The following is a 27,688-nucleotide window of genomic DNA, read 5'->3' on the forward strand; positions in this document are numbered from 1 at the left end:
AACCAATATGACAATGAATTTCATATTTAAAAAATAAAATAAAATAAAATAAAATAAAATAAAATAAAATAAGACCCCAGGTAAATGTGGAGCTCTGTAGAAGGAAACATGCCGTGGGGGGTGGGGGGGGGCAGTTTCTTTAGGTCCTTCGGGTCTCGGGAAGCCCAGCAATCTGTCTAAAGCCCAGACTTCTATTTTCAAGGAGCCCACGTTCTTACCCACAGTGAGTGAATTTAAATGAACGGCTCTTACCAGGGATTTTTGGTGATTGGCTCTAAGAATAAACGGCTTAATCAGAAGCATCCAAGGCACAGAAATCAAAGCCATGATAACAAAGAAACTTTGGACTTCTTGCTGTAAGATTAAAATGGTAAGATCCCATCATTTTAAGGTGATCACACAACACACTTCATATGATAAAAATGATAAACATGGATCATTTTCGTTGTACCTATTTTAAGAGATCTAAAGCATTTCAATGAATCCACTCACTTTTACATCTTGGAGTACTCCTATTTCGGACCAGCGGTGCCCTGTGTCAATCCAGGGTAATCACTGGAAACCCACTCTCTTATTCTTTACCGAGTACACCCTTGCTATCTACCCATACCATATGTGAACAAGAAGTATTCATGAGGCACATAATAAGGGCAGCTTTATGTATCCCTTGCCCCGTGGGAATAGCCCCTGGCCCTGCATGAAAAGTGTGACAGGCCCCATGACTTCACTGGTCACTCTGTTGTAGCCAGAAGTCCTTGGGTCACTTTAAGTCACAAGCATTTATCTCAATTAGTAATTTTATCTTTCCAGTGCTAGATAATTATCTGAGCTCTCTTGCTCTTTCAAAATAAAAAAAGAAAGCTTCCTTACGCTCTCCCCTGACCAGCACGCTCTCGCTGTGGGTGAGTCACCTGACATGGGGCTCTGGGGTAGCCATGTTGAACTCTCCCCGGCTGTCTCCCTCACGGTTCCCTCTGGGATGAGGCACCCATAGTCTTTATGCTTCCGCTGAAACTCGGGAGTGATCCCCCCTTATCATCCTGCTACACGCTTCCTATCACGCCCTCGTGCCCCCACCTGTCTAGTGATACACCTTCTAGTCACCAGTTTTGAGGAGTGACCTAGAGCTGTCAAAATAACCAGGCAGCCCAGGGAGGCTTGGCCAGAGCTATTGGAAAGGAATGGACACTGGGTGCTTGGAGGAAAGGAAAAACGTTCCTTGAGCCTTCCCTTTTCTTCAACTGTTCTGGCCAAGTTCTCACTGAACGCCAGGGGATGATTTTTAGCCCAGTTGTAACAAGATTTGCCCTGCTAACGGTGGGAACATCTTATCTGCCCAATCTTCTATGCTTCTCCACTCTGGAAGGCTCAGGAGAGGGAGGGAAGCCACAGAAACACACACTGTGCTTGCCAGCTCTGACTCCCTGCACACAAAGCTACCTCCCTGCAGTTTGTCCATCTTTATGTGAGGCTTTCCCACCTCGTGATGTACACAGCAACCAGATATTTATATTTATCTGTTGCTCTTGTCCTTTGATATCCAGACAGGGCACCAAGTCGGCCAGGGCAGTGTCGGGAAGGGTCTGAATTTATCAACTGACATCGTCTCTTCCAGCTGCATGACCCCAAAATGACGTCATGGAAACCTGAAACTATGTCAGGATAATTCATCTTCACACTAGGGCATGGGGAAACCAGCCAACTCCCAGGAAGGGTTTTGAATGGGAAAAAAGCTGGAAAAGTCACTCACTGTGCAATGTTCAGTGTATATGCCAGACCAGGTGAGGACTTTAGTCTCTAGGGAAGGAGTTAGCACATGAAATCATTGATGAGTCTGAGTCCTTTGCCTCAAAGGGAAGACTTGTTTGGGAAATACAAGTAAACTTTCATTCGGACTCCAGCGTTGAGTCAATGAACCTTCCAAATATATTTACTTAGTGCTTACAATCTATGGGTGGTTCATACAACCATTCATTGATGTATAACAAAACGTGCTACCATAGTAAAGTAGGGATACCTCAAGAGAGCTTTCAGAGGTATGTGTCTTCTTTCACTATCATCTCAAATCCTGCCTGATTTTTCAGGGTGCCTGGGTGGCTCAGTCGGTTAAGCGTCCGACTCGTGATCCTGGCTCAAGTCATGATCTTACCGTTCGTGAGATCGAGCCCCACGTCAGGCTGTGCGTTGACAGCACGGAACCTACTTGGAATTGTCTCTCCGTCTCTCTCTCTCTGCCCTCTGCCCCTAGCTCACTCACGCTCTCTCTCTCTCAAAATAAATAAATAAACTTTAAAAATTAAAAACAAAATTATTCCTTATTTTGCATAAAAAAATGCCCTGTCACAAAGCATTTTCTCTTCTTACTGTTTGTTGCTCCCACAGAGGAGGGGGCCACACCTAGGAATCAAACTCATGAGGCCGTGCACGGGAGGGGCGGAGCATGTGTTTAATGCGGACATGCAGGGTGAGCAACCACGGGTAAGTTACACGAGCAACAGAGGGTCACCTGGCACTGGGCAAACAGCCCTGGTACTTGCTACAGGGCAATCACAACTTACGTAAGCACAGCCTCCCTGAACGAAAATCTACCTTCACAGGGTATCATCACGGAGAGAGGCCAGAGGAAAACTATTTGCGTTAACCAAGAGTTACTCACTGAGTTGTTTTTATATCCAGCTCCCATGGAACATTTATGCTTTTTAAAAAAAAAAAAACATAAACAAAAACGTTAAGTCGACAATGAGGCTGAATTGCTAAGTTGATAATGAAGTGCCAGAAGCGGAAGAAGTCAGAACGGCCGCACGGTCCAGGTGTTGGGAGGTGCTGTCCCCGGAAGAAGAATCAAAAGAAAAAGAAAGCCAGAGAGAGAGAAGTCATCTCTAACTAGTCATGGAAGCTCTGAGCAGGAAGAGCGGGGATGTGGATTCTAGTTTTCCAGGGGCCCCCTGCCCATGTCAACAGAGGGACTCCTCTTCTGGTCTCTTGCCAGTTTCTTTCTCGTACACCTCAGCTTATGTTTAGAATCAAAGATGACGACATTTTAAGGTGCTATGCAGACCATGTGCGGTTTCAGGCCAACCCATCTGAAGGACTGGTTTTTTTTTTTCCTTTCTTCATAGACGACGCACAAGCCGATTTTCAACTGCACAGCAATAGCCACGTCGGGCCTCACCCCAACGGAGCCGGCAGAGCGGCAGCGGCATACCGCCCCAGCACCTGTGCACTCATCCAAGTCTAATAAACACCTTCGGAAACTGAAAGGACCTAACAACCCCGGCCGGGGTGCTAACCTGGCGCAGTCTTGCAAATGACTACACTCTGCGACACTTGGGAGCATGAGACAGACGTGACACCCCCCCCCCCCCCCCCCCCCCCCCCGCCCCAGCGCATAAAAGAAGGAAACGCCACAGATACCTGATGTCTGTACAGGGGTGCGTTGGAAGGGTCGTCATAGTTAAACAGAAACATGTTGATGAAGTGGATGAGGATGCTTGGGGCGTGCCAGGACATATGCACATCAAAGTGGCACCACTTGAAAATGATCATGAAGACCAAGTATCCAAACAGACACAGGATGAAAATCATCTCAGGAATAAACTGCAGAACGATGTTGAGAGTTCTTCCGAAGTATCTGGGGGTGGGAAACGCACCCATTATTCTCCCCCAAAGCACGAAATGTTCTTCCCCGCCCCCCCCCCCCCCCCCCCACCCCACACCGCATCCACTCTCCTGGCAAGCAGCAGTTATGCATGGATGGAGAAGAAGAGAAAGGAAGGATTCAAGAGAGCCAGAGTCTGGAAGGTAGCGTCGGAAGCAAAGGGCATGCCTGTAGGGAGAGCTGGGGATCCGGCCACAGTTTGACCTGCACATCTAGCTTATACGAACACATTCAAGGGCACAAAGAGTGTACCCTTGAGGAGCGACTAGGAAGAGCTTCTCCTAAGACAGGGGTCGGCAAGCTAAGGTTCACAAGCCAAACTGAGCCCATCACCTGTTTTTAAACAGCCCAAAGTTAAATAAAAATAGGTTTTATATTTTTAAACGCTTGGCCAAAAAAATCAGAAGAAGGAGAAGACTAGTTTATGACACGTGAAAATTATACGTAATTCAAATTTCAGGGTTCATTGATAAAGTTTTATCAGAACACAGTCACATTCCATTTACAAATTGTCTATGGCAGCTTTCATGCTACAATGCCAGGACTGAGTAGCTGTGACAAAGGCCATCGAGCCTGCAAAGCTTAAAGTATCTACCCTCTGGCCCTTTACAGAGAAAGTTTGCCAACTCCTGCTCTAAGATACAGAGAGAGGCTCAGAAGGCTGAGTTGGGGGCCACCAAGTTAAAATGTCAGAAAGGGCCCCCAGCCCCGTTGCTAATTCTAAGAGTTATCTGAGGGAAAGGGGAGATCCCGCAACAAAACATGACTACTAGACAGGAACCTGCCTGACATGCAGTGATACCAATGATAATCTGCTCCAGAAAATACATTCTGGGATTACCTCCCATTTAATCCCCACGGCCCTTTCAGGTAAGCAGGAGTACCAGGGGTCCCTAGTCACTAGTCGTGACTAGTTTGCTCACTAAATAGATCTTACTTTTCAAGCAGAACTGTACTTCCGTGAGCTTTCAGGTCGGCGGTCACCACGGGACTGGCTCTGGCCGGTGGAAACGGAAGGGGTATGTGTCACTTTGGGGTGGAAGCTTAAGAATCAATGCGTAATTGACCAGTTTCCATGTTTTCGTACATTTACATCCTTAGAGAATAGGTTTGAGACGTTTAGAGAGGCAGGTTGATAGAAGGAAAGGAAAGATAAGACAACATTAACAGTCCAAGTGAGAGAGAGGGTGCAGCCATTTGGAAGACACTACATCAGGATTCTAGGACTCTGAGGGCACGGTGGCCCAAATGCACTTATGTCTCCATTTGCCCACTGGTGGGAGCTAATCCTGGATATAGCAGTGACCCCAAGTTTTTCAGGTTGGGGGGGACAGAAGATGCTATGTGCTTGCCAGTCTCTTTCTGAACCCTCAAATGTGCCTGAGATGAAAGGTCACTCATATTTCAGTAACCCAGCTCGGGAGAGACAGAGGTCCCATTTCTGCCAAACCTGCCCATCCTGGCTCAAGCCAAGAGACACGGCCAAGCCCTCCCCGTGGCAAGGAAGAAACCCTCACACAAGGAAACGCAGGACCAATGTGGTGGCTCAGTCACCGCTCATCAATGACGCGGTCAGATCAACGGGCAGAAAGTTCATCATGAAACTCACACATGATTGAAAAGGCTGAGAACAACACCGAAAACCATCTGGACAATTCCCAGGATAACTGACATCTTCATCTTGTAGGAGTTCAAAAACGTTAGTTTGTTTGAAGCCAAGTTCCAAATCTGGATGGGAGACATGACAAGGAATACGTGAGATCAGAGTCGAGAAGTTCTCCCGGCATCGGGGGAAATAGCAGGACTCCTCCTGAGGAAGTCACTCTGGGGACCATCCATATTTTCACATTCTGATCCAGTTCAATGCGGACATTTTAGGTTCAGGAAAGGAAGGGGACCAAACCCCTTTTAAATGCGATTCTAATGACAAGTTTGGCAGAATTATTAGTGCCATTAGGAAGATATTACGTGGCTAGAAGAAAAAAAATCCTACACGATTTCTCCTCTGTTCTAAGGGAAAAGACATTCTGAAACATCGTGGAGAGATCTCAAACTGGCCTCACTTCCACTTGGTAGTGACGTAGAGCTCCGGCCCAAGAATTTTTCCAATCCCTTCTTGAGAATACCACCTTTGACTTGGCATTTCTAAAATGCTTCACGTCACAAAGCATTTTCCAGGGCCCATCGCAAGAAACCACACATAGAGTCAGTCTTTGTTAGCACTATGGGCAAGACATGCTCCCTGCCTTCCACACAGTCCCTGTTTTGTTTGTTTTTTTTAATTTAATTTTTTTGAATGTTTGTTTATTTTTGACAGGGAGCGAGACAGAGCATGATTGGGGGCAGAGGCAGAGAGAGAGGGAGACACAGAATCGGAAGCAGGCTCCAGGCTCTGAGCTGTCAGCACAGAGCCCGACACGGGGCTCGAACTCACAAACCGCGAGATCATGACCTGAGCCGAAGCCGGACGCTCAACCAACTGAGCCACCCAGGCGCCCCTACGAGGTCCCTGTTTTAAGCAGAACTGCCAGGCTTGAAAAGTGAGGGGCATGTGTCCCGGCCCTCCCACCAAGACTGACACACAGAGCAAGCACTCAGAGTGGCTAGGGGGCTGGGTAGGGTCCCATGCTAGTTAATGGCCCCACTCACTGGCATTCTTCTTCCCCAAAGACATCTCCAATATCCCCATGGTCTCCACTCCCACCCCTATGTAAATGGTTCAGTCTTTGCTCTTACCTCTCAGCCCTCTTCAACTTTAGACACATCCCAAACTGCCTGCTAGCTATGTCTTAAGGGTGGGGCACCTGGGTGGCTCAGGTGCTTAAGCATCCTACTTCGGCTCAGCTCATGATCTCATGGTTCGTGGGTTCGAGCCCTGTGTTGGGCTCTGTGCCGAAAGCTCAGAGCCTGGAACCTGCTTCGGATTCTGTGTCTCCCTCTCCCTCTCTGCCCCTCCTCCACTTGTGCGCTCACGCACCCGCTCACTCTCTCTCTAAAATAAATAAATGTAAAAATTTTTTAAAAAGCTTATACATATGTCTTAAGGGTTCTCTATACCACATCTCAAAGGTAACAAAGCCACGTCTTCCCACCTAACATGACTTCCTCCTCCAAACTACTTTGCTTTGGGTAAGAGCTCGAAGCTCTGCTAGGCACGGCCTCAATGCAAGGTCACCCTGCACCCACCCCAGGCACACAAGCAGGCAGGAACCACACCTCACCGACACGTCCTTTACAATGTCCTGAGCAGCTGCCAGCTGGACCATCACTAAGGGGGCTGCTGGCAAGGTAGGCAAAGGGTCTCCAGTAACAGGTGCCCAGACACCAGAGACGTCTCCTCTCCCTTCGCCATCTGCCTTGGCATTTAAGCTGCACCAGGCTTGCCCCGTGCCCTCTGCTCTTCCCTTTGCCCGCCTGCTTGGCCAGCCCTACGGGATCACCGAACCCGGTTAGGGCAGGGTCCCCAGCACGGTTTAGGCCCAGTCAAATCTGATGAACTATAAATTAAGTACCAGGCACAAACTAATCTCTTTAAATGTACTATCTCATTTAATTCTAACAAAAACCCCACGAGATAGATGTAAATATTCGCATTTTACAGAGAAGGGAAATTTATCTCAATCTCGGGGCGATTAAGTTCTCTACACACCTAGGAAGAAATAATACTATAGCAAATAGGGTATTTGACCTACTTATTTCCCAGACTCTGTTCCAGGTGTTTGACACATAAAAATCATTTAATCTTCTGAGCAACCCAGTGAGTTAGGGCTGCTGTTATATCCATTTTGCAGATGAGGAAACAGAGACACAGAGGTATTAACTTGCTCAAAACCACATAGTGAGGAAATAGAAAAGGCAAGATTTATACACAGCTATCTGAGCCAAAAGCATAGTCTTTTAACCATTGTGTTACGTTCATTTATTTAAAAATACATACGCTTTTTCTTTTCTTTTTTTTTTTTTTTGGTGAGAGAGAGAGACAGAGGGAAAGGGAGAGAGAGAAAACCAAGCAGCCTCCGTGCTGTCAGCACAGAGCCCCACACAGGGCTCAGATCATGACCTGAATCAAAATCAAGGATCTGACGCTCCACCAACTGAGCCACGTAGGAGCCCCTCTACAAACACTTTTAGATAGGGGCGCCTGGGTGGCTTGGTTGGTTAAGCGTCTGACTTCAGCTCAGGTCACGATCTTGCGGTCCGTGAGTTCGAGCCCCGCGTCGGGCTCTGTGCTGACAGCTCAGAGACTGGAGCCTGTTTCGGATTCTGTGTCTCCCTCTCTCTGTGACCCTCCCCCGTTCATGCTCTGTCTCTCTCTGTCTCAAAAATAAATAAACGTTAAAAAAATTTTAGAAAGACCTGTCAGCTCTGATAACCAAATATCTTATGATTTGATTCACAAAAAAAGGCTGCACATGGTCAATAAATGCTGCTGTAGAAATTTACATTATGTAAAAATCCAACCCTTCATTAATATATACAGGGTCTAACACAGGCACAGAAATGTTCTGTTAAAGGGGGTATCTCTGGGGAACAGAATGGCCAGAACAGCAGAGATAGGGAAGGAGACTCTTTCTTTTCTAGTTTATACTATTTTGTGGATTTTTAATCTCATATAACTCTTATTTTTTCACAAAAAGACCAGGAATGTTCAAAAACGTAAATGTTACTAGGGAAAAAGTTAATTCTTCTCAACATCGCACTTCTCCTCTACCCCTCACATTTTTCCTTTCTTGTCTATCGGGAAAATGATAAAATTGCCAGAGTAGATACTCTGGCTCCGTGGGTTCTGGGCTACACTGGCCTTTGAGGAGCAGACCCGGGCAGACAGGATATGCTGATGATTCAGGGGTGGGCTGGGAAGGTGAAAAGAGGACAGTGGCAGCAAAGACATTCAAAGCAAAGGAAGGTCAACCAGACCCTCTGTCTGTCCTCCTCCGCAGCCCGCGGGCTAATCATGAAATTCCTCGGACCACAGAAAAAGCCTTTCAAGCCACAAAAATATCAACTTGCGTTTGTTTTCAGCACTTTGCGGCTTACAGCTCAACTTTCAAGGACTTTACCTCGTGTGATAAAATTTAGAATACGAGTGTCCCTGAGTGGCCAAGTATAAACAAATCCCGGGTGATGTCTTCTGCCTTTGTAAGGGAGGGGAGACAGGCAAGCAATGGGAGGACTCAGGCTAACCGAGGAGGAGACACCCCAAAAGATCGGAGAGTACAGTTTTAGGGCCCGTACTGTTTACTCTCAAATGGCAGCAACTAAAACTAATGTCTCAGGATCTCTCCCACAAAAAGAGCTTAGAAGAAACATTTATTGACAACATTTGCCAAGTTTCGGTCTAGCTCGGTCAAGCTCATTCGGAGCACAAGGCTGCCACCTAGTGGCAGTTATGTGTTGGGCCATCCCGTATAAGCCAATAGGCATGTGAGCCTTCTGGAAATCCCTTTAGATCTGAAAGGCTGTGCAAGGAAGCACCTTTGTTTCGCTTGGCTCAAATCCAGTTGAGATAGATATAACGAACACAAAAGTTAACTCGTACCATTTTTTAACTCGTACCATTTAAAAAAAAAAAACTTGTGTCAATTCTAGGCGGTAAAATTAAGCAAAGCTAAGAGCAAATCCATACTTTGCTAGGATAAGGGAGATGTTACTCACTACAAGAAAATGCCAAGGTAAGGAACTTGATCTGGATGCTAATAACTTCTCTAACATGCATACTTTCCAGGCAACCAAGGGCCTTTTAAAGAAGCAATCATTAACCACCAGGGGTATAAATTATTGGAGAAGGAAGCAGATGTTTGAGCAACTATATGGAAAATGACCCAGGGGCTAGGTAAAGGGTACAGGTAGGACATTTACTTGAGTCCTACACAGTGCCACAAAACCTCCAGTATATGTAATTCTATCTCAGTGTGTAAGTTTGTTGATTTCAAAGGTTCTGGCACTTTCCTCCCCTCTACATAGAGATCTCCTCAGCAAGACATTTTACGTAATAAATATCTAACCCAAGAAGACATTATTACCGGATCAATCCCAAATGGGTATGGATTTCCAGAGTACACTCCTGGAATGGCTGGGTCCAGCTGTAAATATGGATTTGTTTCCATTACGTGTGCACTAGAGAGGGGGAAAAGGAAAAATAAAAACAAAACCAATGATTAACCAGAGGTAGAAAAAAAAACACTATAGTGCCGTTGGTCATGAACTTGTAAGCCAATCAAAGCCTCACTGTTGGTGCAACTCATCATTTGGCTCATTCAATCATTCCATGAGTGGGTAATTCCATTCCTGCTATGTGCGAAGTATTGTCCTAGGTGCTGAGACTATGCACATTACCATCTGGCCCCAAGACGCTCACAGTCTGAGTCTCCAAAGGCTCTCAGCCTGGTGGAGTATTGTAAAGAAAAGCAGTTATACTACGTCAGAAAAAAAGTCGGTCAGGGATGAGGAGCATATAAGAAAGAAATCTCAGCCCGGGGACAAGCCTGGGAAATCATCCCTGCGTACACATGGGCTCATCTGGAGGTATAATTTGGCTTTCACCCACAGACCCTAATCTTCATGAAACTTAGCTCTCAAAAGTTGCAGTCCATTGAATGCCTTTATTTATTTATTTATTTTTTTTCTCAGATAAGTTTTTTAAATCTTCTTAGTTTTTATTTTATGTGCAACAAAGAAATTTTAGAACAGAAAATTTCAAAACTACACAATAGTAGAGAGCATAATATATTAAACTTCCATATAGCTACCCATTTCCCAGTTGTCAATACATGGCCAGTCTTTTCCATCTGACCCTCTACCCAGTGCTGCCTCCTACCAAATGAATCATTTCTGATTAACAGACCACTACTTTTATCCACACATATTTTAGTATGTATTTAAATGATACAGACTTAAAGAAAATTAACACAGTCTAGTATCATACCTTAAAAATTACCAGCAATCACTTAAAATCATCAAACATGCAATCATTGCTCAAATTTTCCCAAATTACTCATAACTTTTTAACTGTAGGTTTGTTTAAATCATTGAATGTCTTTAAATCAGTGTCCCAATTTTGCCCAGAAGCATGAACGTCAGTGGGTAGGAATTTCTTACTATCTCTGCAAGCCCCAAGGGGATGAGAATATTAGGGATGTTTGTTTGTTTGTTTGTTTGTTTGTTTGTTTGTTTGTTTAACAGAGCACACATCTATAGAAGGGCCAAGAAGGAATACTGAAATGATGAAGAAAAGAGTGCTGGCAACTTTGGTTGGCTACCTAGAAATATACTCCCTCCCTCCTACAACTGAGGTGCTTGAAGGTGTTAGAGAGCAACAGGGGGGATCAGGAAGCCTGATCTCAATGACCAGACCCTCGGGACACAGTGGGAACAGATGGCCTCACTGGCCATCTCAGACACAGACCCTAATGCATGGCTCAGTGCATACGGTTACACTGAACTAGAAGAGGTTTGTTTGTGTGTGGACAAAGCCGCTCCCAATAAGAGGGAACAGGCACCCACAGCTAAGTCATGATCTCTGCTGTTGACATAAACAAGTTCAGAGAACACCAACATCAGACAAAGTCATCCTCTGACCTTGGTGGATCCAGACAAAAACAAGACCGATCCACATCATATCTGATATTAAAATACGGACCTATCAAAATAAGGGCAATGCCTGAACCACAAAAATGACCAAACATTGCCCTCATCCTCCTAGAAGCCAGACCCTGTAGGCCCTTTCCCTACGTCCTCTTGCTGAGATGCCCATGCTCCCCCACTGGTACACCACCTCCCTGAGTTAGTAAATTCAGTTCTGGGTGATGCCAGGAATGCTTCTGGTGGTCCTTGGCTGAAGAACGTTGTGACAGTGCCCCTAGTCAATTCTCAGGGAAAGCAAGCTCAAGACCTAGCTTGTGACTGGTGACCAAAACCAGCTTGCTGTGTCCTTTGCCACTCTGATGGATGACTGCAATTTTCCTTTGTCTCCCTGTTAATAAGGTCCCACTTCATACAAGTGATGCCTGGCATGTGGCTGAGTGTCCCTCAGACTGGGCTTGGCCTCCGAGAGCCTTGAATTGGGGCAGGGGTCATTCCATTCACAGGTGCATGAAAGAGTACTTGAGCCCACATTTGCAGAATGACAAAAAGCCAAGTGACTCAGACCTTTCCCAATCATGCTCCTGGGTAAATGAGATTTCATGTAGGTAGTTTGGTGAAATTCTGCTGATTTAACATGCTTCAAAGTCTATCGCTATGCTTACGAGTTTACATCTAAAGAGCAGAACCAAGTAATTTGTCTTTAAATTTATGAAAGCATTGTTCTCCTAGGCATCTCTTCAGGGTACTTAATTGTAAAGCAAGTACAAAAACAAAAGCACTTGTCAATATAGCCATCTGGATTCTGGAAAATGTCCTATCCTTCATTTCCTTCCTTCCTTCTTCTGTTCCTTCTTCCTTTCCTTCTTCCCTTCCCTTCCCTTCCTTCCTTCCCTTCCTTATTGTTTAATAGTCCTGTCCTCTACTGCAAGGAAGCTGGACCAGCAAAGAAACTAGGGGGGATGCATTGATCCCCCCATGACACAGCCACCCACGCAGCCACTCCTCGCCAGCTACTCTATCCTACCTGCCCTCCTCACTCCATCACCCAAAAGACAAACACAGAGAGCTGCTTATGAAAACTAGCCACCCCCTCCTTTGCTTTTGACATTGAATGGAGTCACTCTGAACCATCAAAGAAAATGCCCTTCAGGTGAGTCTGGGGCCTCCAGCACTGGAAACCAGTGATTTATATAATTCAACACCACATCAGGCTTCTGCCCTAAGTGCTCACTGCGTCCAGTCCCCTGCTGGAACTAGGTCTGCTTCAAATGCAACCTTCTCCTCCGGGGAACTTAGCTTCTGTAACTGACACCAAGATGCCCAGTTTGTACCTGCTTCACTATTTGTTTTCACAGTAGTGTTGGCACATGCTACGGACACCATGATATATACTTAATTGAAATGTTACAAACTATCTCCACACAATAGAATGACCAGCACAGTTACGGAGGGACTGGTTGGAGGTTGCTCACTTGGTAAATAAAATGGAATCATTCATTGAATTTGTGGGCACGCCTCTGAGCAGAGCCAGGCATAGACTTCTTGACCATGAAAAGTGCCCCTGAAGCCACCTGGGCAGCCAAGCAAGTGACCCACCTCTGTCTGTAAACTTACTTCCACGTGCCATTTCTGAACATCGGTCGGACACTCCAAGAAGAGCCAAAGATGTTGAAAGACTTGGAGAAGCAGTCATTGTAAATCAAGCCCGTGTAGATGGAGAAGATGCCCATAAGGAGGATCAGATAGCGTCCGTGGAAGAAGGTGTTCCAGATCTGGTCTCAGGGAGACAGAGAAGATGGCCGTCAGGGGGCTTGGCACCAGAGCCCCGGGGTGGGGGGAATGTGTTATGGAATGTCTCCAGCACCAGTGGAACATCCACGGCAAGGCACACAGGCCCCACACAGAGGGGCCACAGCACGGGGCAACATCAAAGTGATCCAAAGAGAGCACACACACCGTGATTTCCCCGAGCCTACATACATCAGTCAGAAAAGTCCTAGACCGGTGGTTGTTACTGTGGAAGAAAAACCATATAAGCCTCATAATCTTTAAGTCATCACTGGTTAGAAAACATAACTGAAGCGGAGGCTGAGGCCTCACACGTTATGGAGGGACATGAAAGTGTGCAGTCACTCTTTCAAGTACTTCTAGGAGACAAGCTCCGAGCTGGATGCATATGGCAGCTAAATTTCATGGCAAGTCAAAGCTCCACTCATTCGGTCATAAAATCAAGTCTTGTCTAAGCACGTCCACTAAGAAGAGTCAGGTGCTTTATATAATACTGGATGATGGGTGTCAATCATTCACAGACCTGCCAAAGTGTAGCTCTGAGATTTCAATTCTTTATTCTAGGAAGCTACGGCTGTTACAGTGTTGGTCACACAAAACTATATTGGCCAGAGGTGGAGTCTCCCACTAACCTCACTTATGATTAAGCTGCTGTGACATCACTGAACTAGCTCTAGTTAAGACAACTTGTAATAAAAGTTTGCAGATATTCTTAAAATTCAGAACACAGCTAAAGGCATGTTTCCAGCTTACAAAATGTATTCCAGTGAACACAGAGCTCATAAGAACACTGATCATGGACTGATTGTGGGAGAAGGGCTCTGCCATGAGAAAAACTATTTGTGATATTTTAAGTGAAAAAAAAAGGCCACAAATTAATATGCAATATGTGATCCCTATTTTTAAAAATGTTGAAAAATTTGTGTATAAGCCCAGAAAAAATACAGGAAGATAAAAACATTAATTGTGATTTTCTCTACGTAGTTAAATTGTTGTATTTTCCCAATTTTAAAAATAAACATATATTGTTTTTTATAATCAAAGAAAAAAAATCATGTTAGGAGGGAAAAAACTTAAAAATAAAGAGAGACAGGGGCGCCTGGGTGGCGCAGTCGGTTAAGCGTCCGACTTCAGCCAGGTCACGATCTCGCGGTCTGTGAGTTCGAGCCCCGCGTCAGGCTCTGGGCTGATGGCTCGGAGCCTGGAGCCTGTTTCAGATTCTGTGTCTCCCTCTCTCTCTGCCCCTCCCCCGTTCATGCTCTGTCTCTCTCTGTCCCAAAAATAAATAAAAAACGTTGAAAAAAAAATTTTTTTTTAAATAAAAAATAAAAAATAAAAAAAAAAATAAAGAGAGATCAATGCCTTGTCAAGCAATGTACAAAAAACAAAAATGCTGAAAGAAATTGCACCACACCATCCAAAGCACTGACCTTTGGACAGGAATTTCTAGGCTGAATTTTGGCCCCTTTTTACTTTCTACCCTTTGCTTTTCATAAAATAGGTTTGTTTCTTTGGTGAAAACAACATACACATTTTTCAGATTCTACTTATAACCTCGGAGAACTGAGGCAAGGTATTCGACGGACACCCACCTCGTTGTTCGTCTTCTGGGAGAGCAAGCGTCTCTCATTAAGGACCATCCAAAGGGCTGCCAGGAGCATGATAATCCCATGACCACAGTCTCCAAACATCACAGCGAAGAGGAAGGGGAATGTGATGATGGTATAGGGAGCTATAGAGGGGAGACCCACAACAGCCTGAGTCCTTCCGACAGCCAGTGGCTCCATCAAAGATCTGTCTAACATGATCCGTGACCCACAAGCTGGTTCCCTCGTATCTTTCTGATTCTGTCTTCCCTCCCCATCCCCAACATTTGCTGAGCTCGCACACACATCAGCTTATCAATAAGTAAGCATTATAAGTCCCTGTTTACAGATGACCTGAGTTTTGAAGCAGTTTGGTGACTTGCCCAAGATCACAAAATGTATCGGGTCTTAAAACCAGTTTCCCATCTCTGAGTGTTTCGTATACTCCACATGTATCACACACCTCTACTCACAGGATACCCAGCCTATGGGGTCGCTGCATTACAGGTCACAAGATTAGGACTCTGCTTGGAGAAAAAGAGCACTATAGACAACGTGGCTGAAGGGCACCTGGTCTACCCTTTTTATTTCACAAACCAGACTACCAATATCACACAGCTTATGTCACTTAGAATCCAGTCTTCTGACTCCAAGTCCTGGAAGCCAGCTGTGTGTTCCCATCTCACCCACAAAACAGCTACAGCTCTGTGAAAATGTTGAGAGATGACCCCACTGAATCGTTAAGGAAACAAGAACTGAATTTGACTGCCTAATAAGGCGATGGTTCAAGGGAGAACAAGTGAAATCTTGACAAAGAACAAATCTTTCACTAATCACCATTTAGGCAACCAATGCAGGGCATTAGGAAGCCAAACAAAATTTTAGGAATGATCCAGTTTTAAGCAATTCACCTCCCAGGCCACCCAAGGGGTAAATCTTAACCAGTTTTCATTTTCAAGTTGCCCCATTATACAATGCATCAGACACTTTACCTGGGTTTATTTCCCGGTAACTGCCCACACCATATGCATCTACAATATTCTGGAAGCCAGCTGTGAATTTATTGGTCCTGTTAAATGTGGGAGGAGATGTTTTAGACTGCACTGCAGTCAGGATGGGGACCATGGAGGAGCCACTTAGTTCCTACAAAAAAACAAAAAAAAAAAATTTGACAAAAACGTAAGGAAGAATGTCAGCACATGGATGTCCAATTCCTGCCATCCCTTATAGGTGAACTTGGGACAATTTCTTGACCTGACACCCATGACCACTCTGTAAAATACCTTCCTAATATCTAATTTATCTTACAGGAGAGTCATCAAGAGAGTGGAGTTCTGGCCATTTCCATTCTCCTGCTCCTGCCAATTCACCTGTTATGCCCAGTTCTGGGTCCTCTCCTCTTCCTTTCTCTCTACTCACACCCTCAAGAGTTAACCCACTTTCTTGATTCTGCCCTTTTCTTCCAAATGGTCCTACTCCCTCCCCAGTTTCGATTCTGTTTTAATTTCCTGTCTGGGCTTTCAAACTCTCATGTCTCAGCAACCCCACAATATCCAGGAGCCTAAGATCAAACTCATCAACTTGCCCCAAAGCCAGGTTCTCTCTTGGCCTCCCTGCTCCTTCAGCAGACTCCGTTCTCCAGATCCCTGAACCTTGGGAATCATCAGATGCGTCTCTTCTCCTGGTTCAATCAATCGATCACCAAATCCTGCTGATTGTCCCTTTAAAGTCCTTCTCTTTCTCACTCCCATAACCTACTAGCCTAGCCCTGAGCCTCCCCATTTAGCCTATGCTCCAGATGGTGCAATCCTTCTTTCATAAAATAAAACAAACAAATACTGCTTCCGTCATGTTACTCCCCTACTCAAAAATCTTCAAAGGCTTCCTATTACCTAAAGAATGGAATCAAAATTCTTCCATTTGGTCATCAAGACTTCCTTCCAATATTGACTATTACTCCCTTCACACCTTCACCCCCACTACTTCTGCACAGAAACCAGGTGACTTTACACCAGCCATCTCTCTTCTTCACTTACCCAGGTATGAACCGTTCCCCAGGCTCACTTCCCAGGAACCTTTCGGTCAGTCCAAAGTCTGCATACTCAGTGGGACTTAGCACTGGCTAAATGACTGCCCATCAATCCTCCTAAAATGCCATGAGGTCCGTATCACCTTCCTATCCAGCCCCACTTGACAGATGAGGGAACAAAGGTCCAGAGAGGTTAAGTAACTTCCCCTAGGTCCCACCGCAAGCGGTGGAGTTCTTTACTCTCTTGTGATATATCTTTTCATGTGTGAGATTATGATCTCCCTAAGGGCAAGAATTATGGTGCTTCATTTTTCTTAACATGTGCCCCAGCAGCTGACATAACAAGTGGCATAGAGTAAGTATATTTTGCTTGTTTGTGATGCTGACAACAAAAGTTAGCCTATTACACTTCTCTCCTCACCTCCTACCCACGTAGAGCTTTCTACTCCTATCTGGGAAAGACTTGTTATTTCAGAGGGCTGAAGACACTGAAGAAACAGTCCGAAGCAGACTTGTAGAAGTTTGGCCCCTCTGTGATTACAGGATGACCCTGTCTAGTTCACATACGTGCATCAGGACACCTCCCCGGTGGCCCTGCTGTCTTGTCCATATCGCACGGAAATGTTTCTAAAATGCAACCTGGATTGTGCCGCTCTAGCATGGGCATAAAATCAGATCCCTTATACCACTGTTAAGTCCTTCAGGACCTGCCCTGCAGCCTCTCCCTGACCTTCTTCCCATTCTTGAAACTTGCCACACCTTCACTCCAGCCAGGTGGGCCTGCACTCCACGCTCCTCCCCACCTCCATCCACCTGCTCACTGATGACCCTACCATGGTTCAGCTCAGGCATCACTTCCTCCAGGGAGCACCCCTGCCCTTCCCAAGCTGGGTGAAATGCTCTTTTTAGGTGCCCCATTTGAGCAGTTGTTGGACTACCATATGGGGACATTTAAATCCAGCCTTCTGGCTTCAGGACCACAGTCAGGTTACTTGTACTTTGTGTGACTCAGTTTCCTCATATGTACAAAGGGGATAAAGATAGCTCCTGCCTCCTAGGCCAATTCCATGTCAAGGCCTTTACTTCCAGATCCTTCAGCTTGAAAGTTCTCCTTCCTATCCTGTCACCTGCTCCTGCTCCAAGCCACCCGCTCAGAGGGGCCTTCTGAGGGCAACAGCCCTATCACAGTATTGTAAGACCTAAAATTCCAGGTGTCACCTTGATGTCTTTGAGTCTCACAGGGCCCCAAAGTCCAAGCCACGAGTTCCTCTGTTTTCATCAGATTTGCCTCCCATGGAGGGGGAAGGGCTCCCCACCCAGCTAGCTCTCCCATAGGCCAGACCATTTGCACACTGCCTAGTCTTCGACCCAATGGGCTTCACCCCCCTGCCACCCCAGAATGGTATTCTAACAAGCTACTCACATCCTCCCATGGAAACCAGACCCCCTCCTCTTGTGGGAGGCTGCCTCCCATAGCCCGGCTGGCTCATTGTGCCCCCAAGTGCAAGCCCCAAGTACAACCTCCATGCGGCCCTGTGTGGGGAGTGGTGTCCTCCTGCCCTGGGCTATAAGAGTATGTGACTAATCAACCGCTGCCAGCTTCATGTGTCCGATGGCCAGTGTTGTGTGTTTGGCCATCTTGTACCATTTAGGGCAGAGTTTCCTTTCTTCACCAACGGGGTGAACAGGTGATCAGAACAAAGCCCGTCCCTCCCCACCCCATCCTCCACCATCTGCCGCCCTCCTGCTCACCACCATCACCACCTGAAATCACATTAGTTATGGACATGCCTACTATCTGTCTTCCTTTCTAGAAAGTCTGTCAGACCAGGGCTTCGTTCTGCCTGCATAGCCCTGGATCTGTTCCTGGCGCACAGTGACCATCTGGAGAGGTGAACGACGAAGGCTGTAAGATTAACCAAGGTACAGAGTGCAGAGCATAGCTGTGGGCACAGAGTGAGCACAGGGGTCTGGCTGTTTGTCTTTCCGGCCAGACGGTGACCTTCATGAGGGAACGGACATACCTACGGTCACACCGCACGCGGGACCTACAGTCTCATCTAGCAGAGTGACTAGCACATCAGTGCTCAACATGCGCTTGCAGTAAATCAGAGAGATGGTGAATATCTGTCAAACATCGAGAAGAAAAGGAATTTTCTGATACATGCCCAGCACTAGATTAAGAACTGAAGATACGGGGGCGCCTGGGTGGCTCAGTCAGTTACGCGTCCAACTTCGGCTCAGGTCGTGATCTCGCAGTTCGTGAGTTCGAGCTCCGCATCGGGCTCTCTACGGACAGCACAGAGCCTGCTTCAGATCCTCGGCCCCCTCCCTCTCTCTCGCTCTGTCTGCCCCTCCCCCACCTGTGTGCACGTGCTCGCTCTCTCTCTCTCTCTCTCAGAAATACATAAACATTAAAAATTAAAGAAAAGAAAAAGAACTGAAGACACAAAGATGAAGGAGACTTGCCACTTGTCACCAGCAAGTCACTTATGAAGTTCGTGTGACTTAGGAGGATGACAACCTTAGCGCCTGACAGAGGGGCTGCGGAGGCTGGACGCGACTCCTCCTCCCCCTCCCCTGCTCCATCTGCCACTCACCATGCCTTGCTCTAATGCCCTCTTGATGCGCCCGGTGTCTGCCACGGGGAACCAGATTTCAGCAATGACGCACTGCTGGGTGACGTCAATGTTGCACATGTTCAGGATGTGGTAAATAGCTTTCATCTTCTGCACTTTAATGACCCAGGAGTGCCAGTTGGCAGCTGCTTCTTGGAGGAGGCGCTGACGGTGAGACTCTGTTTGTGTGATGACCTGGGCGAGACAGACACACAGAGAAACAAGGAACACTCACAGGGAGCCCCGCAATGAGGCAAAATGGAAGCTCGTCAGTCATAAAGGCTTCTTCCGCTCTGGGCTCCCTCCTCCCGCCTGTGGCCCTTCCCTGCCCTCAACCCTCATGAGCAGAGTATCTTCCCTTGTAGAGGTTAAAACCCTTGGGCAAAGATTGTATCTTCCTTTTCTTCTAAATTCCTTACAGTACTTTTGTCATACGTTGAATTGTGTCTCCAAAAAAGATAGGTTGAGTCCTAACCGCTCGTACCTATGAATGTGACCTTATTTGGAAACAAGGTCTTTGCAAATGGAATTAAGTTAAGGTCATACTGGAGTGGGGTGGGCCCTAACTAATATGACTGGTGTCTTTATAAGGGATTTGGACATCTAGGCACACAGGGAAGAATGCCCTGTGCGATTCAGGCAGAGACTGGAGTGAGGCATCTACAAACCAAGGAACACCAAAGATTGCAGACAACGACCAGGGGCTAGGGAGATGTCTATGTCTCTTCAGGCTGCTATAATACAATACCATAGAGGGTGGCTTACAAACAACAAAAACTTATCGTTTGCAGTCCTGGAAGCTGGCCGTCTGAGATCAACGCACTCACCATCACGGTCAGGTGAGGATCCTCTTCTGGGCTATCCTCACATGGTAGGAGGGGCAAGCGAGCTCTCCGGGGCCTCCTTCATAAGGGCACTAATCCCATTCACGGGGGCCCCCTCCTCATGACCCAATCACTTCCCAAAAGCCCCACCTCCTAATACCGTCGCCTTGGGCATTAGGTTTTCAACCCAGGAGTTTGGAGGTGGGGGCAACACAGAAAAGGACCCCTTCCTAGAGCCTTCAGAGGAAGCACGGCCCTGCTGACACTTAGATCTCAGATTTACAGCCTCCAGAACCATGAGAGAATAAATTTCTGTTGTTTTAAGCCACCCAGTTTGTGGTAATTTGTTATAGCAGCCCGAGGAAATTAATACATCTATCAAAATGCTTTTCGTACCTGATGTCTTCAATAAACGACAAGTGAATTAATGAAGGAGGGAATGGACAATTTTGCCCACAGAGTTTATTTATTTAATGGGATTCATTTTTGTTCAGGGCTACAAGAGAGTACCCCTCTCAGCAACGTTCTCAGGTGGCTCCCCAGGAGCGTAAGTTTGGCATAACTTCTTTTCCCCATGAGGTTTTCCTAAAATCTAGTAGGGAGCGTTCGGGGAAAGGAGTTCAAGGGTAATTGCTTTAGGGAAGCACAGTCTCTTTGACAAGTGAGAAAGAAGGAGGAGAAGGGATTAAAGAAATTAAGCAAAGATTTTTCTGGGAAGGCAAAGACGTTTGTTACCCTAAGAGTTCTGAAACACACACACACTCGCACACCTAATTCCTGAAGATACTCACGGAGGACCCAGAACTGTGCTAACAACCAACACGGCAGACACATGCGGCCATTAAAATTTTAAACTTAATTAAAATGAATTGAAAATAAAAATTCAGTTCCTGGTCAGTCAGAGAAAGACAAAAATCCTATGCCTTCACTCACATGAGGACTTTAAGAGACAAAAGAGATGAACATAAGGGAAGGGAAACAAAAATAATATAAAAACAGGGAGGGGGACAAAACAGAAGAGACTCATGAATATGGAGAACATCAGAGGGTTACTAGAGGGGGCATGGGAGGGGAGATGGGCTAAATGGGTAAGGGCACTAAGGGATCTACTCCTGAAATCATTGTTGCACTGTATGCTAGCTAATTTGGATGTAAATTTTAAAAAAGAAAAAAGAAAATTTAAAAAAAAGAAAAAAAATGAATACATGTTAAAAAATTTAAAAAACAAATTTTAAAAAAGTGAAAAAAACATTCAGTTCCTCAGCTGCCCTAGCCACGTGTCAAGTGCTCCGTGGTTACGTGGAGCTCATGGCCAAGGCAATGCAAGTCAGACGACGTGTCCACAGAAAGTTCCGGTGGAACGCACTCATCTACAATAAACAACCTGACGTAGGCCCAGCAGCATTCAGAGACTACTTTGAAAGTTTACTGAAGCAAGTGTTCTAATCACAGAAGTGCTGAGTGTCACCCTGGGGGACGACTAACTTTACAAAAGGATCTGAATTTGAGGTGTGTGCCCTCGGTGAAACAGGACTCACTCACTGTTTTTACAGAAGTAATTGGTCAGCTCAAAGAAGTGTGTGAGTCCATGGAAAAAGAATCAGTCGGACTGGTTGGTCAACTGAATTGGCTACTTAGCTATACCATAGATGTGGCCTCGGCGATAATATCAGACTGGGCTGGCCACCCAAAAGCCGACTGGGGCTGCGGTCAGTTCTCAGCCCAGGAAGAGCAGTACTGACATCCCCAATCACCCCCTGCACCCCCGTGAACACTGCTTTCTGATTACGAAATCTCCTGCAGTGGTAGCTGGGAGAGCACAGCTACCATTCCAGCCAGGCTGGAAGCGAGGGCCCTGGGACACAGGACTTCTCTGGAAGTGGGGGAGGTAGGTCACGCGCCTCAACGCCTCACTCACGGTGATTAAATCTTCCAGCTTCACATTGATGCCGGCCAGCATCTCTCTGCGCTCCGCTGCAGGCTCCGGGCAGGGATATATGATGGCTCGAAACCTGTGTTTCATACATTCCAAAGGTCACAAGGCAGGGGGTTACTGCGGAAAAACATTCCGCATGTCCTCTTCTGCTAGCCATCACTGGCTTTGGTTGGATGACCATCCTTTTCTAGAATAACTGTCTCTTTGGCACTCGGAAAGCGAATCCCAGTTCTAAGGGTTCCCAACGCATCGCTCGCACTATTTGAATTAAAGCTATGGTTCTATTATATGAATGAGTTTCGTTTAAACCAAAGAAACTGTGGGCTGTTATGTAAATAAGACTTCAGCGTGACTTGTCTCTTCTTCTCCCCAGAATATATTAATGCAATAACGTCCTTCCCTACTGAATAATTTCTGCTGGAATAAAACGATTCTGTAAAATCAGAAACAATTCAGCATGCAGTTTGCCTACTCATTAGTGGCTGATAAAGGGGTGTGAGAGGGAATACACTTACTTGATTACAATGTCTACTTTTAGTTACCTTGAGTTTTGCTGATTCAAGTCCTCTCTGCTCCTAGTCCCACAGCTCTTAAAAATTATTTGCATTTTAAAAAATTTAGGGGCGCCCGGGTGTCTCAGTCAGTTGAGCTTCCGACTTCCAGCTCAGGTCATGTGATCTCACAGTCTGTGAGATCGAGCCCCGAGTCGGGCTCTGTGCCGACAGCTCAGCCTGGAGCCTGCTTCAGATTCTGTGTCTCCCTGTCTCTCTGACCCTCCCCCTTCATGCTCTGTCTCTGTCTCAAAAATAAATAAACATTAAAAAAAATTGTTTTTAATTTGTTTAATGTTGGGTTTTTTTTTGAGAGAGAGAGAGAGAGAGAGAGAATGCGAGTGGAGGAGGGACAGATAGAAAGGGAGACCAGAATCCAAAGCAGGCTTCAGGCTCTGAGCTGTCAGCACAGAGACCAACGCAGGGCTCGAACTCACCACAAGATCATGACCTGAGCCGAAGTCAGATGCTTAACTGACTGAGCTACCCAGGTGCCCCATAAAAATCAGTCTCATGTTTAACATTATCTGGTCAAATGTCAGAAAGTTGTTCTAAAATCCTAAGGGATCTCAAAGAAGGCCCAGTCAAGAGTACTCTGTCTCCCATCCCTCTTCACCTAATCATGACCCAATCCCTGATGAAAGAGCCATGAACAGTCTCTTACCCGTCACAGATCTTCTTGATTTTCTGCCTGAGTTGCTCTCCTTGATAAAATATGATGAAAATATTCTTTTTAATTTCTTCTTTCTGGAAAATCAAAAATCAGAATTATATATATATATATATAATGTTTTCTTTGTGGTTATAATGTAACAGAAATGTAAAATCTTGTTTTCATATTTAAAAAAATTATAAATTTGGGGCACCTGGGTGGTTCAGTCGGCTAAGCATCCAAATGAAAGAAAGAAAGAAAGAAAGAAAGAAAGAAGAAAACTTCACCCTCTCCCAGTTAATCTAATTCGTTATTCCTTATGGTTGAAGGCAAGGCCCCTGAAACAGGTCAAGACAGCCTTAAAATAACAACCAACAACTGGCTACACTAGCTGGACTACAGCTGGGCCTGTTTTCAGCTCTAACCCCACACTTAAGAGACAGGTTGATAAACAAGAAACCATGCAGAAGACAGGAACCAGGATATTATAAAGCTTAAAATGAAAATAGCTGACCTAGCTCGCTAAAGTTAACTCACACACAACTTTTAATGTTTATTTATTTTTGAGAGAGAGACTGAGACAGAGCATGAGTGGGGGAAGGGAGACACAGAATCTGAAACAGGCTCCAGGCTCCAAGCTGTCAGCACAGAACCCAACACGGGGCTCAAACTCGGGAACGGCGAGATCATGACCTAGGCCAAAGTCGAATGATTAACCAACTGAGCCACCTAGGTGCCCCAACTCATACACAACTTCTATATTTCAGGGGTGAGTGGGTGTTCGATGTTTAACAAAGATAAAGCCATGTCTAATTTTTGACTCACTGTATGACCATAAGAACACTGATTAAAATGCAAATCGAAAGTTCAAGTTTGACAGTTCACAAGAAAGAGAAAATATATATTTCACAAATATATATGAAAATGTTCAAGCAAAGAAATGAGCTATTTTGCTCTTATTTAGTTCGGGGTGGATGGGGGTAAAGGTAAAATTATGAAATCCATTGTTGGAAAAGTTATAACCACACACCATTCAGGGCACTGGAATCAGGTATGGCCCCACTGAAAAGTCATTTGTCAGGACCCATCAAGTGTCATGAAAATGCCCATACCCTTTAAACCAGCAACCCTATTTCCTTGAATTTATATCATGGAAATAATTCAAAAGAAAATAATCCACATGCACGAAGATGTTCATCATAGTGTCTATATTCTGGAGAAACACAGGAAATAAAGTCCATAAATAGATAGTTAATGTCACATCAACTCACTGGAAAACCTAGGCATCAATTAAAAAGAAGATAAATTGAATCGTCTCTTTGGCAGCAGGTGAGGGGTATTTAAGATTTGGGGAGCTACTTGGTTTACGTTATTTCCAAAGTTTCCTTTGTCCAAGAAACACTGGTCCTTTTCTGAACCCTTCAATTCCACTTGTCCCTTAATCCACCAGAACCAGGAATCTGCTCTGATCTCATCTGATCTGCTCAGTGACCTTCAATGTTAACAGGCTAAGGTCATCCTTTTCCAGATGCTGACTTTATAAATACTGTCTCTACCACCATGACTATTACATGCCAAAACATGGTGGTCAAAGTGATGATTTAAAGTCAATTTTTGAAATAATATCTATAAGGGACACATAGTGATATAGAGGAATTTTGTATTAGCTCAGATCAAGAGAAAGCCAAAAAAATGATTCCATGTTTATTACTACGACCTGCCTATGGCTTATGAACAAGAGAAAAATAGCACTAGAGACAAGTAAGCTTTCTTCCTATTTTAAATTTCATTTAACTATGAAATTGTTTTCCATGAAATAAAACCCAAGTTAATTTTTTTCCCCCTCTATCCTGGAAAAGATGATGACACTCAGAAATAAGCCCAACTTGGAATTAAAAAGTAAGGCGACTTAGGGGCGCCTGGGTGGCTCAGTTGGTTAAGTACTGGACTTGAACTCAGGTCATGCTCTCACAGTCTATGGGTTCGAGCTCCATGCCTGGCTCTACACTGACAGCTCAGAGCCTGGAGCCTGGTTCAAGTTCCGTGTCTCCCTCTCTCTGCCCCTCCCTTGACCATGCTCTGTCTCTCTCTCTCTCTCTCTCTCTCTCTCTCTCTCAAAAATAAACATTAAAACAATTTTTTTTTAAGTAAGGGAATTTAAATACTAACTGGAAGGGCAGAGGAAGTAAACCGTACGGAATTAATAGCAGGAAGTGCGTGGCACTCAGCAAAGAGCCCTCTCAGCATCCTTCTTTGAAGCATCCCGTCCACTGACTACCAATATCAGTATGCTTGTTAAAAATGCAGAATCTGGGGGCACCTGGGTGGCTCAGTCAGTTAAGCATCTGACTCTTGATCTTGGCTCAGGTCATGATCTCACAATTCATGGCTCTTCAGTGACAGTGCGGAGCCTGCTTCGGATTCTCTCCCTCCTTGTCTCTCTCTGCCCCTCCTCCGCTTGCACCTCGCCCTCAAAATAAATAAATAAACTTAAAAAAAAAATAAAATAAACCCTCTAAAAAAAAACAGGGCAGAATCTGAGGCCCGACCCCCACCCCACTGTATCAGAATCTGCATTTAACTAGGTACCAGGGTCACTCAGGTGCCTGTGCACACTGAAGCTTGGATTGCACTGACTGAACTCAGTTCTTAGCTAAACTTCCAGGAACTGGTAGAGCTGTGTCTTGGAGGTGTTACCAACAATCAGACCTTGAACTGAACTTTTGTAGGTTTTTTTTTTTTTTAGAAAAGGGGGCAGATACTGGCACAAAAACAGACACTCAGACCAATGGAAAAGAATAGAGAACCCAGAAGTGGACCCACGAACGTATGGCCAACTAATCTTTGACAAAGCAGGAAAGAATATCCAATGGGATAAAGACAGTCTCTTCAGCAAGTGGTGCTGGGAAAACTGGACAGCGACATGCAGAAGAATGAACCCGGACCACTTTCTTACACCAGACACAAAAATAAACTCAAAGTGGATGAAAGACCTCAATGTAAGACAGGAAGCCATCAAAATCCTAGAGGAGGAAGCAGGCAACAACCTCTTTGACCTTGGCCGCAGCAACTTCTTACTCAACAGGCCTCCAGAGGCAAGGAAAACAAAAGCAGAAATGAACTATTGGGGCCTCATCAGAATAGAAAGCTTCTGCACAGTGAAGGAACAATCAGCAAAACTAAAAGGCAACCAACAGACTAGGAGAAGATATTTGCAAACAACATATCAGATGAAGGGTTAGTATCCAAAATCTATAAAGAATTTAGCAAACTCAACACCTAAAAAACAAATAATCCAGTGAAGAAATGGGCAAAAGACATGAATAGACACTTCTCCAAAGACAACATCCAGATGGCCAACCGACACATGAAAAAATGCTCAACATCACTCATCATCAGGGAGATACAAATCAAAGCCACAATGAGATATCACCTCACACCTGTCAGAATGGCTAACATTAACAACTCAGGCAACAACAGATGTTGGCGAGGACGCGGAGAAAGAGGATCTCTTTTGCATTGTTGGTGGGAATGCAAGCTGGTGCAGCCACTCTGGAAAACAGAATGGAGCTTCCTCAAAAAATTCAAAATAGAACTACCCTACGACCCAGTAATTGCACTACTAGGTATTTATCCAAGGGATACAGGTGTGCTGTTTTGAAGGGACACATGCACCCCCATGTTTATAGAAGCACTATCAACAATAGCCAAAGTATGGAAAGAGCCCAAATGACCATCAACAGATGGATGGATAAAGAAGATGTGGTATATACATATACAAGGGAGTATTACTTGGCAATCAAAAAGAATGAAATCTTGCCATTTGCAACCACAAGGATGGAACTGGAGGGTATTATGCTAAGTGAAAGTATCAGTCAGAGAAAGACAAATATCATATGACTTCACTCATATGAGGGCTTCATGGGACAAAACAGATGAACATAAGGGAAGAGAAGCAAAAATAATATAAAAACAGGGAGGGGAACAAAACACAAGAGACTCTTAAATTTAGAGAACAAACAGAGGGTTGCTGGGGGGTTGTGGGAGGGAGGATGCACTAAATGGGTTAAGGGGCATTAAGGAATCTACTCCTGAAATCATTGTTGCACTATATGCTAACTAACTTGGATGTAAACTAAAAAATAAATATAAAAAAGAAAGAAATGTTAAAAAAAAATAAATACACGTTAAAAAATTTTAAAAATAGAGGCGCCTCAGCTGGTTAAGCATCTGACTTCAGCTCAGGTCATGATCTCACAGTTTGTGAGTTTAAGCCCCGTGTCAGGCTCTGTGCTGACAGCTCGGAGCCTGGAGCCTGCTTCGGATTCTGTGTCTCTCTCTCTGTCTCTGCCCCTCCCCTGCTCGTGCTCTGTCTCTCAAAAAAGAATAAATGTAAAAAATAATCAATTAATTAAAAAAAAGTTTTTAATAAAATATACCATGAATATATATACAATAGAAC

At 45.1% G+C, this 27,688-nt stretch overlaps 1 protein-coding gene across 1 annotated transcript in view; it reads right to left on the bottom strand.

Moving 5' to 3' along the window:
* Nucleotides 1-27,688, bottom strand: part of ATP6V0A4 (ATPase H+ transporting V0 subunit a4) — a 95,119-nt gene that overhangs the window by 30,232 nt on the left and 37,199 nt on the right. Inside the window, exons 9-18 of the mRNA XM_042925946.1 lie at nucleotides 23,239-23,321; nucleotides 22,006-22,099; nucleotides 19,246-19,458; nucleotides 15,609-15,759; nucleotides 14,623-14,762; nucleotides 12,857-13,014; nucleotides 9,682-9,775; nucleotides 5,268-5,386; nucleotides 3,415-3,631; nucleotides 253-354 (exon numbers count right to left, since the gene is read on the bottom strand). Coding sequence (XP_042781880.1) covers nucleotides 253-354; nucleotides 3,415-3,631; nucleotides 5,268-5,386; nucleotides 9,682-9,775; nucleotides 12,857-13,014; nucleotides 14,623-14,762; nucleotides 15,609-15,759; nucleotides 19,246-19,458; nucleotides 22,006-22,099; nucleotides 23,239-23,321 — 1,371 coding nt within the window. The remainder of the gene's footprint in view (nucleotides 1-252; nucleotides 355-3,414; nucleotides 3,632-5,267; nucleotides 5,387-9,681; nucleotides 9,776-12,856; nucleotides 13,015-14,622; nucleotides 14,763-15,608; nucleotides 15,760-19,245; nucleotides 19,459-22,005; nucleotides 22,100-23,238; nucleotides 23,322-27,688) is intronic.

This window comes from Panthera leo, chromosome A2, assembly GCF_018350215.1.
Source record: "Panthera leo isolate Ple1 chromosome A2, P.leo_Ple1_pat1.1, whole genome shotgun sequence".
NCBI classification, from domain to species: Eukaryota; Metazoa; Chordata; class Mammalia; order Carnivora; family Felidae; genus Panthera; species Panthera leo.